This window comes from Chelonia mydas, chromosome 13 (genome assembly GCF_015237465.2).
Source record: "Chelonia mydas isolate rCheMyd1 chromosome 13, rCheMyd1.pri.v2, whole genome shotgun sequence".
NCBI lineage: Eukaryota > Metazoa > Chordata > Testudines > Cheloniidae > Chelonia > Chelonia mydas.
Window position 1 is genome coordinate 12,452,417 of NC_051253.2, and position 14,686 is coordinate 12,467,102.

The 14,686-nt window shown below is 40.7% G+C and overlaps 1 protein-coding gene across 1 annotated transcript in view; it reads left to right on the forward strand.

The window, feature by feature from the left end:
* Positions 1 to 14,686, forward strand: part of BMP7 (bone morphogenetic protein 7) — a 57,817-nt gene that overhangs the window by 14,365 nt on the left and 28,766 nt on the right. Inside the window, exon 2 of the mRNA XM_007059770.4 lies at positions 10,806 to 10,998. Coding sequence (XP_007059832.1) covers positions 10,806 to 10,998 — 193 coding nt within the window. The remainder of the gene's footprint in view (positions 1 to 10,805; positions 10,999 to 14,686) is intronic.

Here is a 14,686-nt window from a genome sequence, read left to right on the forward strand (position 1 = left end):
TTTAGTCTGATGGAATCCAGACCTCAGGAAGGATTATAAATTCTCATTTGATTTCATTTACTTCTAAAATACCTTAAACCAGCTGTACCAGTCCAGAATCCAGTCCTCCTTTCTATACCAAGTTTTGCAAATGTTGTTGCTTGCTGTAGTAGGTAACTTTATGCTATATAATAATACACACATACTAATAAGGAACAGAAGGCTGTTTGAAAAAAATAATCTACTTCTAGTGGAAAGATAATTAGAGGTATATGAGCTTGAAAACCACTACCTTGTGAGTAAAGTTATTTTTCAATTTCTTCATGCTCAGCAAGAAGAATGGAGAAGAAATTAAAAAATCATAGTCTGAAAACAATGTTCTCTCCAGTTGGTCCAACAGTAAAATACAGAAGGGAGAAATGGCCCCAAGGCATAGTGTTCTTTCAAGTGTAATGATCCCAAGTTGCCATGAGTTTATGACAAGATAACTTGTTTTAGTATTTGTCAGTAGCAAAAGATCTAATAGTTGCAAACTTTAATGTTGCTAATGTTCAAAAACTCCTGGGTAACATGTGGGATGACAGGATGTGCTGGTTTCCAGTATCATCTGATCTCATCACTTCCTGTTGCGGCAGCAATTCTAGGCAGCCAGGTGGTTCAGCACCATTCTTATGAAATCAGACAGGTAAGACTAGCTTTGCCATTTCAAGCCTAATGGGTAAATATGAGAAAGGGCACAAACACTTTGTTTTAATATCAGTCTCCAGTCTATGCATCCTTGCTTGCTGGAGTTCAACTCCATTTGGGAAGAATTTGCTGCTGCTCTAGACATAATTAAACCCATCTTCCCTCAGCCCTCCCTTTTGGTACATGTACAATGACACCATTGTTCAGAGTCCTGCAGCACATATGCTGACATTAAAGTGTTTAATCTTGTAGTACAGTATTCCATTATTTCTTGGACATCTGTACATAATAGAAATAGTCTGTTTTAAGGGATTTGTTGACAAAGAAATGGCTAATGCTGATGCATGTGCAGACTGAAAACATCTTTCCCAATTCCATCCGGCAATAGGGAGGTTGCTTCTTTCCAGTCCTGAAGCCTAGTACAGATGTGATATGCACCACTGCGATTAGCAATCTTGAATTTATAACAAGGAGTCAGTGTTTTGGAAGACTTTTGGAAGCTCCCTGCTTGGTTGTCAGCTAGGTGATGTCATTGGCAACGCTATTTTTATGATGAAAAGCTAAAAAAATGAAGTTATGGTTAAGGGCAAAACATTAACTCCAGAGGTTTGTTTCCCTGTAGCACAAATACTGAACCTCATGAGTTTACAGCAATAAGTACTAAGTACTTCTCAACCTCCTGTTTCTAAATGGTGACTCTTGGGGTTGGAAATCAGGACTTGGGGGAGAGGGTCTGTTTGTTCTGATCTTATTTTATGCTATTGAGCTGAATCAGGCCCCTGGTTTCTATGCTCATCTGTGCCACCGATTTACTGTGCCATTTCAGATAAGTCACTTACCCTCTCTGTACTTCACTTTATCCGTATGTATAATGGATGTAACAATAACGACTTTCCTCGGAGGGGTATTATGATGCTTAATTGTTGCAATACATTTTGAGATTCTAAGATGAGAGCACAAATTATTTATCTTAAAATGGTTCCATTCCATAGAGTAATTGAGTACTGGCAAATGATGAGCTCAGCACACAACCTTCTGCAAAGGGCTGTATTGCACTGTCCCTGAGGGAGCATAAGGAGTCACAATCACTGTGTGACTGGTTAGTGTGTACACGGGTTGCCCTCTCCATCAGGATGGTGCTCTGCTGGAGTGCTGGCCACCCTAGCCCAGGGGCTAATGCAGAAGGGGCACATGACAGCACTCCTCCTACTTCTTTTTAGGTGATATGCTCTCCCACAAGGTGCAGGCACTACTGTTATGATCTGCCCTGTGCATGCTGCTCAAGAGGGCTCCTTGTGGAAACCCTCTCTCCTTGCTCACTCATGCAAGGGCAAATCAGAGCCAGGCCATGGAAAAAGGAGCTGAGGACTATTTGCAAGTTACTGGCACAGCACTCAGCACATTGCAGGTGCTACTAGGATGATGATAATAATATTAGAGGGAACTTGTGATTTTAAAAGTGGCAGGATAGTGGCAGTTGCTGATGATGTGATGTATTATGGAATTATAAATAAAACACAGTATTTTTCAGTAAACTAATCTCACCAATAAAAATCAAGACTGCATTTGTTTTTCTTTAGTTTTCTCTAAGTAATTCAGTCATTTTTAGAATGGCTGGAGAGCTCGCAGCAGTCCGATTTGACAGCATCCTCCAAATACTGTATTAGCACGGTTATAAATAAAGGGACATTTCACATCAATTATTCACAATCAAGGGCATTTTCTCTCCTCAGTTTCCAGAATTCCCAATGTAAGGTATTTCTTTAACTGCTGTTTCAGCTCCCTAATCTCAGTATGTTAATCTTTTAGCCAAGAGGACTGAATGAATTAAAACCAGTCACAGATCCAAATTCTTGCCACTGTAAATTTACCACAACAGCCCTGTAATTTATGCTGTAAAGTGCAGTGTAGAGGGAACCATGTGCCTTTAGTAGACTGTGGCTTGGAATATCATTATTGCAATCCCCTTTATACTCTCCCTTCTGCTTAGATGAATATAGCGACTGATTCAGCACTTCTTGCTCAGCCAAGATTCCCACTGGCTTCATTGAAAGTTTTGGGTATGCAAGGAATGCTGAATCTGGCCCTTAGTTTGCTTTCTTCAACCTTGGACCTCACTAACTTAAAGAGAAGGGGCCAACATTTTTAAAAGTGACTGGTGATTTTGGGTGCCCAGCTTGAGATACTTTAAAAGGATTCTGATTTCCAGAAAGAGCACCCCAACTTCTAAAAATCAGGCCCAATGAAGGTGTCTCAAGTTGAGCATTCAGAAACTGAGGCACCCAAACCCATCACTTTTGAAAGTGCAAGCCTCTGATCTTTTTAAAATGAACTTAATGCAAGAAAGCTTCTGCTAAGTTCAGAGTATTTTGCTAATTAGATTTTTTTTAGTATTAAAATTGTGCAAGTGTGCAAAAAATTGTGCATGCAAAAATCAAATAGATGTATTGATGTATACAAAATTATCTGATTGAATGTGCAGTTAGCCAGTTTGTGCACTCAGTCACCCTAAATGCTTGCACACATACAAATATGTACCAAAATGGTCTGAAAATCTTAGCTGTAGTGATCACCTAAGAAACAATTTCTATTTCTCATAGATCTGAAATTGCTAAAAGAAAAGATTTCTCCTTCCCATTTCAATCTATACCTACTTCTGTCAGCGGGGTCAATTACCATAGGCATACATGGCATATGAAAAGATATTAAACAAGATGTTTGATGCCAAGATGTGGCAGATTTTTTCATTGGCCTGTGTCTGAATCCCTGGTGGGTTTCATAGGCAACTGGGTTGACGATTCTGGAGCAGAGACTATTACATGTCTTATAAGCTGCTGGTGGGGTGGTGGTGTCTTTTGGAATCTATTTTCCTTTGACTTATCTTTCAGCCTCAGGAATTCAGGACCTTTAATCTATTTGAGATTAAAGTCCTTCACAAATCCCTCATGGCCTTTTTTGGGATAAAAGAAGTTACAGGCATCCTACTGCACATTCCTTTTGGCACTTTTTTTTTTTAACTTTGTGAATTGGAAAGAAGCAACATTCTAATTTCTCCATATAATAGAAAGTCATCACTATATTTAGAGATCACTAAGAGTTCAGAGACTTTAATAAAATGCCTTATACAAACATAATAAACAAATTTTCTAGTGATAATTTTGTCATGTATGTTTAAATATTCAAAATACTTTCCAAATGCACCATCAAAACATTCCAGGAGGATTAAAGTATGGATTTACCAACCCATGCAAAAAATCTGCTCACCCATTCTTTATTATGAATACTAATTATAATAATACCTAGCTATGACATAACACTTTACCTTGATGATTATGAAAAATTCATATGTTTTACTTGTGCATAAAAATAATTACTTTCTTTAGGTGAGCAGAATTTTGCAGTGCTGAATTAGGGTCTGATTCAAAGCTATGGAAGTTAATGGAAAGACTCCAGTGGGCTCCAATGGCTTGGAATCAGATCCTTAGTGCCTTTGAATGCCTTTTTTTTTTTTTTTTTTAAAGTTCATATGAATTGTTGCAAAATTATTCCTCTGATTCATGGTACCTTTGACTTACATATTGAACTTGTCAGCACTACAGTTGAAATAATGCTATTCTGTTTGTCCTAGCAGGGTTTTAGCACAGTTTCTTTCTGCTAAATAACATACGTGCTATGACTGTGCCCATACTTAAAACTTTGGCCTACTTGACATCAGGTATCAAGCACAGATCCCCATCGTCCATGTAATCAAAGGAATAGTCCTGTTGATGTCAGAGTCAACAGAGTTTAGTTTCTATTGTAACAAAGCATGACTGAGTATAACACAGGCTGACCATGCTTTATTACAACTAGTATTGAGCATGGTTGGCTCTGTCTGTACGAGTGGGACAGTCATTTTCCACATGGGTGAATGTGTCAAGGGGAGCAGTGTTTTGAAACATGAAGTCAAACACAGCAGATTTTTACATGTTCATACCATGTAGAATGATGCAATCTATAGCACCGCTGTACGAAAAAAACTTCTCTCCACACACTACTTAAGAAAACTGTGCTCAATCTCTGCTAAAGTGTTTGTTAATGCTGAGGTGAAGAAAAGAGTGAAGTCTGATATTTTCTCCTCTTAACTTAGGCCATGATCCTGCAAACATGTTTCAGACTTACTCTTTTCTTCTCCTCATGCAATTGGGCCATTGTATGTCCTCTTGAACACAGAAAAAAAATTGCTTCCAATGAGAGCAGCAGTGCACGAGCTAAACAGCTTCTCTGACCTTGTTGAGAGACAGAGCTATAGAGGAGGTACAACTTTGAAAGTTTTACATAGATAATAATTAATAAAACAAATGTTGATGTCTTGCTTATCCCTTCCCTGCCTTCAATTCTGACATTATTATAGCTGCTGATATTCTTGTGAGCTGCTTGAGTTACAGCATAGGCTCTAGTTCTAACAGTTTTCAAGACAGCAAACACTAAAATTGGATCAAGAATCAAAATAGAGGGAAAAAAGATATAATGATAATCAGAATGATGTGATTTTTAACTGTGATTTCAAAGGAGCTTAAAAGAGTTACGCACCCAGTTCCTTTGGAATTCAGTGAGAACTGGTATGCTTAATCCCAGCCTTAATGTCCTATAGCTTGAAAACCTCTAGGCCTGGAAACAAGATTTCTAGCTTTCCAATGAGGTACATTTTACCCTAGACACAGAGATATCAGACATTAAAATGTGGTCATTGATAGAACTGCTCATTTGGCTTGAGGTGTAACACCTAGAATTCTTGAATGTTTGATCAGGGTTATTTTCAAGCTCTGTTAAAACGAGTGTATTTTGATATTACAAGTGTTATGTCTAAAGCAATAAATTTAGGGCTGTGTCAAAACACTTAGAAATAATCTGAATCTGTCGAGCAGATTTTGCAGCTTTCAAATGCCATGGATTCTTTAGCATTTGTATCTCCAGTATTCCCATACATCTGGATCAGGTGCTCAGTCACCATTACGACTGAGCAAAACTATCCAGTGTGTTTTCTTTTAACTGTTCACTGTCATTTCATGTTATGCCACATTGCCTCACCTTGCATCACTGCAATGCAGAAACATAGCAGGTCCGAAGGAACATAAATCATCAAGACTTCACAGAGAACACAGGCCCTTTCTGTACTGGATAGTCACACAAAGTATTATTCAAATTGTTGACAGAAAATCAGAGGCCAGATTTTCAAACAAACTAGATTTACTTCTGTGTTTCCAACCAAGGCCCGACTCATTTGCTATGGAATGGGAAGGGGGGGGGAGTTCTGGCCACCCCCCAACTTTTCATATGCTCCACTTTTTACCCCAAACATTGCAGAATATAATATAATCATAATAATGTTTGATATGGGGACACAACTTTGCCACTCCCCTTTGCCCTCAAATTTTTCTGAAATTATGCCCCTGGAACCCCCATATTTACCTGCTACCATGACAACTAAGTCTGCTGCTCTCTTCTGCTCCCCCTCCGCAAACACTCCACTGGTGTCCTGCTCCTTCTGTCATGACCCACTGCTCCTTAGCTCATTGGTGCTAGGATTTCATCTGTTCCTCAGCGTCTCCTTTCCCACTCAGACAAAGGCACATGTCAAAGGAGTAAAGGATTGCTAGAAGATCATCACCTAATGTTGCTGCAATGAACTGCAACACATGTTCTCTTGAAGCAATTACAATAAAGGGTTCATGGGGTTCTTCTTAGCCCACCCATTCAACTCACTCTGGATGAGTGGATTTTGAGGCCTACATTTAACCAAACATCTCATTTGCACACACAGTTTACATAAACTGAGTATATGCACATGCAAATGGAGAGAGTGTTGCATTTGTATATGCAGTTACCTGAATGTAATGCATACTTCCATACACAATTTTACTGGATGGTTTTCTTTTTTAAAGGCAGATAGTTACTAGGGTACATTCTCCCATTTATTTTTATATGGGTTGTATCCTCTTCTTATTTTATGTCCTCTCTTTGACCCAGAGCAGGTGCAGCAGGGAGAGCGGCAATGCCAGCTGCCTCTCATATTCTCCTGCCAGTATGTCATGGTAATTCCATCATCTTTATCTCTGCTGAGGTTTCCAACAAGGGGGCCAATGGTTACTCTAAATCTGTAGGTGAAAGCCTGTATTTAATTATATATCCCACAAATTTCCATAGACAAGGTAGGCCACCATGACTTCCAAGAGAGTCACTGAAATATATAATGTCTCATGAACCCCTTAGATTAAATCCCCTCAGAATGCCTCAAAGGTTCTCATGATGGTCTGTTGTGTCAGCAGGGATCACTGACATTTTATGGGCCTAAGAGAGAAACTACAGTCACATGCAAAGAGCTATAACAATTCTATTGTCTCACTGTAACAGTGAACACCTTTCAAATAGAATCAGACCATTTTTTCTTTCCTTTTCTTGAAAATACCTCCAGCTAACACTTCTCATGCAATTAATCAGAAACAGCCATATTGCAGTATTGTCAAAGGTCTAACTAACACCCACCAAAAATAGGAAATTCAAAACTCCCCTGCTCACCTCATGCTGTTGTGCTTAAGGTATTGCTGGGGTCTAACAAACAGTGCCTGATCTTCTATACTGTACCATATGTGCACAAATATCAAAGCACAGCACCATGAAGTAAGGATAGGATTTCAGCCTTCATTATGAAGTATCTTGCTCTTATGAGAACAAGGTCAAACCCTTAGCATTATTTTAGCATAGATTTTGGTGTTTAATTATGTAATAAGATTTACTGCAGTCATCTAACAGATGTTGATTCAGGGTCAGTGTTTCTCATAAATGAGTTCTGAAAGGATTTGTTACTTCTGGGTCAGCAAATACATCCAGAGTGCAAAGAAAAAGAGGGAAAACAAACACTGAGTTGAAGGGTTTCTTGGGATTCTTTCTTTAGTTACGTATCCACATATTTTCATGATTTTAATGACTATATAGCCATAGGAATGTTTCTCTTAACACTAGAGATGGCCCAAACCAAAACCCTATATCCAAACATCTCCAAAGTCTGGGAAAGTTCAGAGTTTGGGAATCTTAACTTCATGACTCTGGGCCATTGATTTTTTCATAGTAGTGGGATTTAATTATTATAGGACTCAACAATGCGTGCTTTAGTTGCAATCATAAGAATTTTCCTTTTCATATGTACCCAGTGAGTCAGGCATCAAACAGCCATTTTTGCATCTGAATGTAGGGTACGAGATGTCCCAGGCTTTGAACAGCTGTGTGCCTCAAACATTCAGGACAAGCTTGTTCTGAGCAGAGAAAGTAAGTAGCCCGCTGCTCACTGTGTGTGAGATCACTCTGACCCCCCAAACCCAATTCACAGAGGATAGTTGTTTGTTATAGCCCCTAGATACAGGGCCCAGCGCCTTAGCTCAAGTTGTAGAGGCCAATGCTTTCGGATCCAGACTCTCCAGTTCACTCTATGAAGTGTTGGCTAAGATGGTGGCCATCACACATGCATATTCATACTTAAAAACACCCATTGCATATTCCTTTGAAAATTCATCCATAAGTGTTTTTGGAAGTAGGTATATCTGTATATCCTGCTGTTGGAACTCTCTGAAAGACACCTTACTACCAGTGAGCTTATCCAGAAATAGAATTAAAAACACCCAATATAATATCTGTGACTCAATCGTTGTGGGTACAGGATCCATTCTGTTCTAACATCTCTCTCTCTTTCTCTTTTTATTTTTTTACTCCCTTATAATTTATGCACAAACAAATTCCTTTGGGGCTGAAATTATACTCTGTCAGTTTAACAGTGAACTTTATTTTGCCTGGAATAGTTTTGAGGAAACCAGACAAGGCATTTTTAATAATCTTGTACTTAGCACTCATGTGGCACTTTTCATCTTCAAAGAGTTTTAGATCGTTAATGAATTCTCACACCATACCCCGTGTTCAGATATAGGGAGACGAAGTGACCTATATAAGGCTACATTGGGCATCAGCAGCAGAGTTAGGATTAGAACGAGTGGTTTTGGAGCAATAATTGTGTTCATTCAATGCATGCTTAGAATGCCCAACATGCTAAAGCATTTACTGAAATTGATTGCCTCTGTCTTGGAGAGGTTAGAGGGAGTGAGGGGTAGATACATAAAAGCCTGCATTAAGATGAATCCCAATTATTGTCAACTGTAATGGTGTGTCCCTTAAAGGCTACCATACAGCAGTAAACTGAGAACCACAAAATTGTTAGTAGATGTAATCTATGAGTTGAAGAGGAAGGTAAAGCCAACTGTAAAATAGTATTGGACTCAATTCTGTGGATGTGGTTGGATTTACTATTTGATTCCACAAGACTATCCACAATCCATTCCACTGCAAGGGAGTGGCTCACTGGTGCTTCATCAGTAACTGTAATATTATTAAACATATGTACAATATAGCACTGTAAATTTAAATAGCACTTTATACACTAAAAGAAAAGGAGTACAGACTAACACGGCTGTTACTCTGAAACCTGTCAGTTTATACACTGATGATTGGATCTCTCACTTGGTGTGAATCAGGAATAATTCAGTTGAAGTCAGTAGATTTACATCAGTGCACAAAAACTGCTGTCCGAAGAGAATTGGGCCCATCGAAAAGACCATTGTTGCCAAGAAAATCTTAAACTTAAAATTACCTGAGTTGTGCATTTAGAAGCAGTGAGGTCTATTGGACAGAGCACTGGACTAATACGTAGGAGACCCTGGTTCTAATCTCAGCTCTCACACTGACATGCTCCATGACCTTTGGCAAGTCACTTCATCTCCTTGTGCCTGTTTCCCCAACCTTCCTTTGTCTATTTAGATGTAAATTCTTCAGAACACGGACTGCCTCTTACTCTGTTTGAACAGTGCCTAGCACAATGGAGCCCTTCTCTCTGTCTGAACCTCTAGACATTACCATACTATAAACATTTGCCATTACTATTGCTATATCAGACACAGTGTACGTTGTAAGGGAATATTAGCTGTGGTCCTGTGTACTCTGTACCAAGTTGGACCTAAGTTCTGCAGAAAGGCTCCTGCTTTTATTCTCTAGTGGCAAGTTCTTCAGCAGCCCCGAGTACAGTAAAAAAAAAAAAAGACTTTTAGTGCATTAATTGTTAAAATTAATGATAAAATAGGCACACTGCACACATTTCAAAATTAAATTCACTTTATGCTGCCTTCACATATTTAGTCTGCAATGTGCCACACATTAAAAGCCCATAATTGCAATGTAAGAGCTGCTGCGAGGAAGCTAGAAGTTTTGACAGTAAAGCAGTGTGAAATGGGGGCATTTAACATCCAGGAAGGTTGGGAGGTGATTTGCATTATTGGCACTCCAGAGGCAGAGGTTTTAACACAGGGATGGGGCTAGGTCTCCTCTTTTCCTCCCTCTTGCTGGCCGAGATGGAGGTGACTTAAAAGGCTTGTTGGGGGAAAAGCTTGAAATCTTTACACTTCAGAGTTAACACCCTGATAATGAATTTGATACTTTACACATCTCAAAGCTATTGTCACAGGGTATCAATTTGCAGACTTAGGAAGGCGCTCAAATTGAAAGTTTTTTGTCACAGCCTTTATGGGCTAGAATTGATTACAAATGAAAGCTTAAGACATTGTGGAACAGAATTCAGTAATTTCACTGGTTCTGCAACAAATTCCACTGGCGCAGAACATTGGGTACTAGCATGAGAAAGGTCGTAAGAACTAGAACATCTTCTGCTGGGATTTCCAGAAGCACTCAGTGTTGGTCTCACTCTGCTCCCATTGTTTCAACAGTTAGTGCTTCTGAAAAATCCCACCCTTCACTTTTAGATCCTTCACACTGCAGCTTGTACATTGCTAGTGGCAAATGCCCAGAAAGAGTTATCGAGCAGAGCTCTGCCAAAAATCATTACAAGTCAAAAGTCAGCATCACTCAGTGCACTGCCTGATGACAACTGTTTCAGCAATCACTCATTTCATATTCCACATGTGCTAAAACTAGTAAGAAATTAACAGGAGAATGTAGTGAGGTAGTCAAATATTCATGCCTTCTTCTGTTGGGGCTAATTGCAAGCTACTTGATAGAGAAACTAAACAAAAGCTGGTGGCTAATAGGCTGTTTTTCTGTTTCAGTGGAGCATGACAGAGAGTTCCATCATCAGCGCTATCACCATCGGGAGTTCAGGTTTGATCTCTCCAGAATCCCAGAGGGGGAAGCAGTGACTGCTGCCGAGTTCAGGATATATAAGGATTACATCCGAGAACGGTTTGATAATGAAACATTCCAGATAAGTGTCTACCAGGTACTGCAGGAGCACCCAGGAAGGTGAGTGACTGAAAAAGAGCATACAGAGTATATTGTATAACTGTCAGTGAAAATACAGGGCTAAGTTCTACTACTCCTAGTTAATACAGGGTTGCCAACTTTCTAATTGTACAAAACCGAACACCCTTGCCCCTGCCTTCTGCCCCACCCCTTCCCCAAGGCCTTGCCCCCCCACTCACTCCAGCCCCCCTCCCTCCTTCGCTCGCTCTCCCCCACCCTCACTCACTTTCACTGGGCAGGGCCAGGGGGTTGGAGTGTGGGAGGGGGTGAGGGCTCCAGCTGGGGGTGCGGGCTCTGGGATAGAGTTCAGGGTGCAGGAGGGGACTCACAGCTGGGGTTGAGGTGTGGGAGGGGGTGCAGGGTCTGGGAGGGAATTAGGGTGCGGGAGGGGGTTCCAAACTGGGGTAGGGGGTTCGGGGTGTGGGTTTAGACTGGGCAGTGCTTACCTCAGGCGGCTCCTGGTTGGCAGCGCAGCAGGGCTAAGGCAGGCTCCCCGCCTGCCCTGGCTCTGCACTGCTCCTGGAAGCAGCCAGCATGTCCGGCCCCATGGTCAAAGGCAAGGCCAGGTGGCTTGAACGATGCATGCTGCCTGCGCCCCGCCCCCGCAGCTCCCATTGGCCGTGGTTCACGGCCAATGGGAGCTGCAGAGCTGGCGCTGGGCAGCATGCAGAGCTTCCATGATCACCCCGCGCCTAGGAGCCAGACATGCTGGTCGCTTCTGGGTAGCTGTGCAGAGCTAGGGCAGGCAGGGAGCTTGCCTTAGCCCCGCAGCACCGCTGACTGGACTTTAAACGGCCTGGTCAGCGGAGCCACCAGGGACCCTTTTCGACCGGGTGTTCTGGTCGAAAACCAGATGCCTAGCAACCCTAAATTAATACCAGTGTAAATCCAGAGTAACTTCACTGAAGTGAAGTAACTCTGGATTAATATAGTGAGGTAACCATGAGCAGAATTTGGTTCCTTTAGAAAGTACGTATAGTTTGTTCCATTTTAGATATTGGAAGTGCCAGAGCTTCAGGAAAAATGTATTTATATAATTTTATAGTTTGGTTTAGAGATCATTCATTATGCTTGAATGCCAACAATGTTAATGGTCTACAGCCTGACACCACTCAGTACTCTGATAACCCTTTGATTGCCATATGTGGTATCTACTCAGGGGTTACAAAGCTTCCTGTGGTGACATTATTTGCAGTGTGAACATTCAGTAGAATGTAAGTACAGCAAACCCCTTAAGGAAGTTCCTGCCATGTCTGGACTATCCACTAGCCCTGGAGCAGTAAAGCAGAGATGGGAGAGAAGCATTGCATGTATGTGTCTGTACTGGGAGGGGAAGGCTGGAGGAGAGAAATTGGATCAGAGACAAAGTATTGTAAAATTTTAGAAAGAACTGCCCTCTTCCTCTGACTGCTTATGGATTCTGGGGTGGCAAAAACCACATCTGAATACTTCCTCTCTAACCCTGTAGGGTATCTTATTTACTGATCTTTATTACAAGAGTCATTTGAGATCCCTAATTAAAAACAGACAGATGCCACCATGCTCTTCATATCAACTGATTAGTTTTGTGTGTGCAAAACTAGAAAATGACCTCTTTTATCCATTCCAAGCAATTATTAATTTACGCCATGCTCCCTGACAAATTCATCAAGAGACCTGAACAAGAACATGTTTGTTTAATTTTCTCATCTGTTTTTAGTCCCAATTAATCAACAACCTCAAAACCATTTATCGGTAACACTTCGATGCATTTGCACATATCTCTTTTACACATGAACCCCATTGACAGTAGCAAAATCCTTCCTTCAGTTATACATATAAAGTGCTTCACAAATACTGGTCAGAAAGTTATTCTCCACAACTACTTAACATGTACCAATAACATTACATGTACCTGAAATAGAACTATTACACAGATCTCAAAACAAAACGAACAAAAAAAATAGTCCAATGAGAATGCTTGCTTTGTATTTTTTAACTATTTATTGCAGCTGGTCAAAAATTCAGGGGAAAATAAAACAAAGAAATTTGCTGTCTAAGTAAATGTTCATTTCAAATTTATTCTACACACAAAAGTTCTTTCAAATTCTCACTTGCAATGTACAAACCAAAAAGTATGCTGGCAGAAGTCGGAGGATATGTTTATTGCCCCAGTTCTGGTTACCCTACTCTGTCCCACAAGACTTGAAGAATGGCATCTCCAAAGGTTCTTTGCAACTAACTTGGCAGAAGGGTGTAACTAGACGTGACCATGTGAATTGGGAATGTTTCACATGTACATGCATTTACCCATATGCAGCTACTTGGACTGAGCAATGGTTCTTGCAAACCGTCCCTTGCACAAGTTATTCTTACTCCTATAAGCGAAGAATGTGAGAGAGTGGATGCACTGCCTATATATGAATCCATTAGGTAGGGGAGATGATTTTGGGAAGAAAAGATGATCTTGTGATTAACACATGCCACTACTGTAATACGTAAACTACAATACATAAGATGAGAGCACGCACAGTGGGGTACCCACTCTCTCCAGGGGTTTTGTGAGGATTAAAGGTGATGATCGATGGCTAAACTCAGTCCAGGTGAAAGTGGGTGCATCTCCATGGAAGTCAACAGAACTCGCCTACTTAGAACAGGATGGAAATTGGCTTTAAATGTTTTGAAAAGCACTGGTTTGTACATCTTTTTGGAGGTAGATTTGTAATTACAGAACATGTATGCATCTGAGCTGGAAATTCTACATTCCATGTCCTATTTTCTCTTGCTGCTCACAGGGCTGGTGATCTGCAGCTTGGGCTTTCTCTTTTATCTCCTGTTGCAACAAGATCAGCTTTTTTTAGCCACAGTCGATATGCATGGAGGACATGTGACTGACATGGGTAGCTGTGTGATCTGTTTTTCTAGCTGAACATCTGGCTCTTTAGCTAGCATTTACAGGGGCTCCATAAAAATCTTTGGGATACTTGAGACGTAGGCAGCCGTGGATCTTGAACTGTCTGTTTCTGCTGGAGAGCCATTTCCTGTTGACTTTTCTTGAGTAGAGGTGGCCAGAAAACAAAAATATTTTCACAAAAAATTGGTGAAAATGTTTTCTCTGCTTTGCATTGAAATTATATTTCAGCTAAAGTTTTCCAACCAGCTCTGTTTATGACCCTCCAATCAGATTAAAGCTGTATAAACAGTCCAGGCTATCAGGTTATTGTGTCTCTGGGCAGGTGGAGAGAGAAAGCAAACTCTCTCCAATGTTGACCTATAAACACTCTTACACCTTTGTTTCCTTGGTTGTTTGTTTCCCTCTTTTTAACCAGGTTAGAGGACTATACCAGTCTCATGTAATTAGTGTAAAAAAAACCCTAAGAAAATCTAGACATATAGGTTCTTTTACTGAGAGCACGACAAGTACAGTGTCCTTTTAAAGTTAAATGCAAAGATGAACTGGCCTTTTGCTCTCCCAATACTGCTGGAGTTTCCATAATGCCAACTTGAGCATTACATAAGGATGTGAGTGTGAATGAGAAGGGCCATCTAACAGCAGATTCTCCAGGCTTGTTCCTCTTATGACTTGCCTCACATTTACTAGTGCGCAGGAGCTCACCTATATACTATACAGAATCTACATCCTACAGCAGCGGTTCTCAACCTGTGGCCCATGGGCCGCTTGCAGCCCAATCAGCACAGAGCTGCGGCC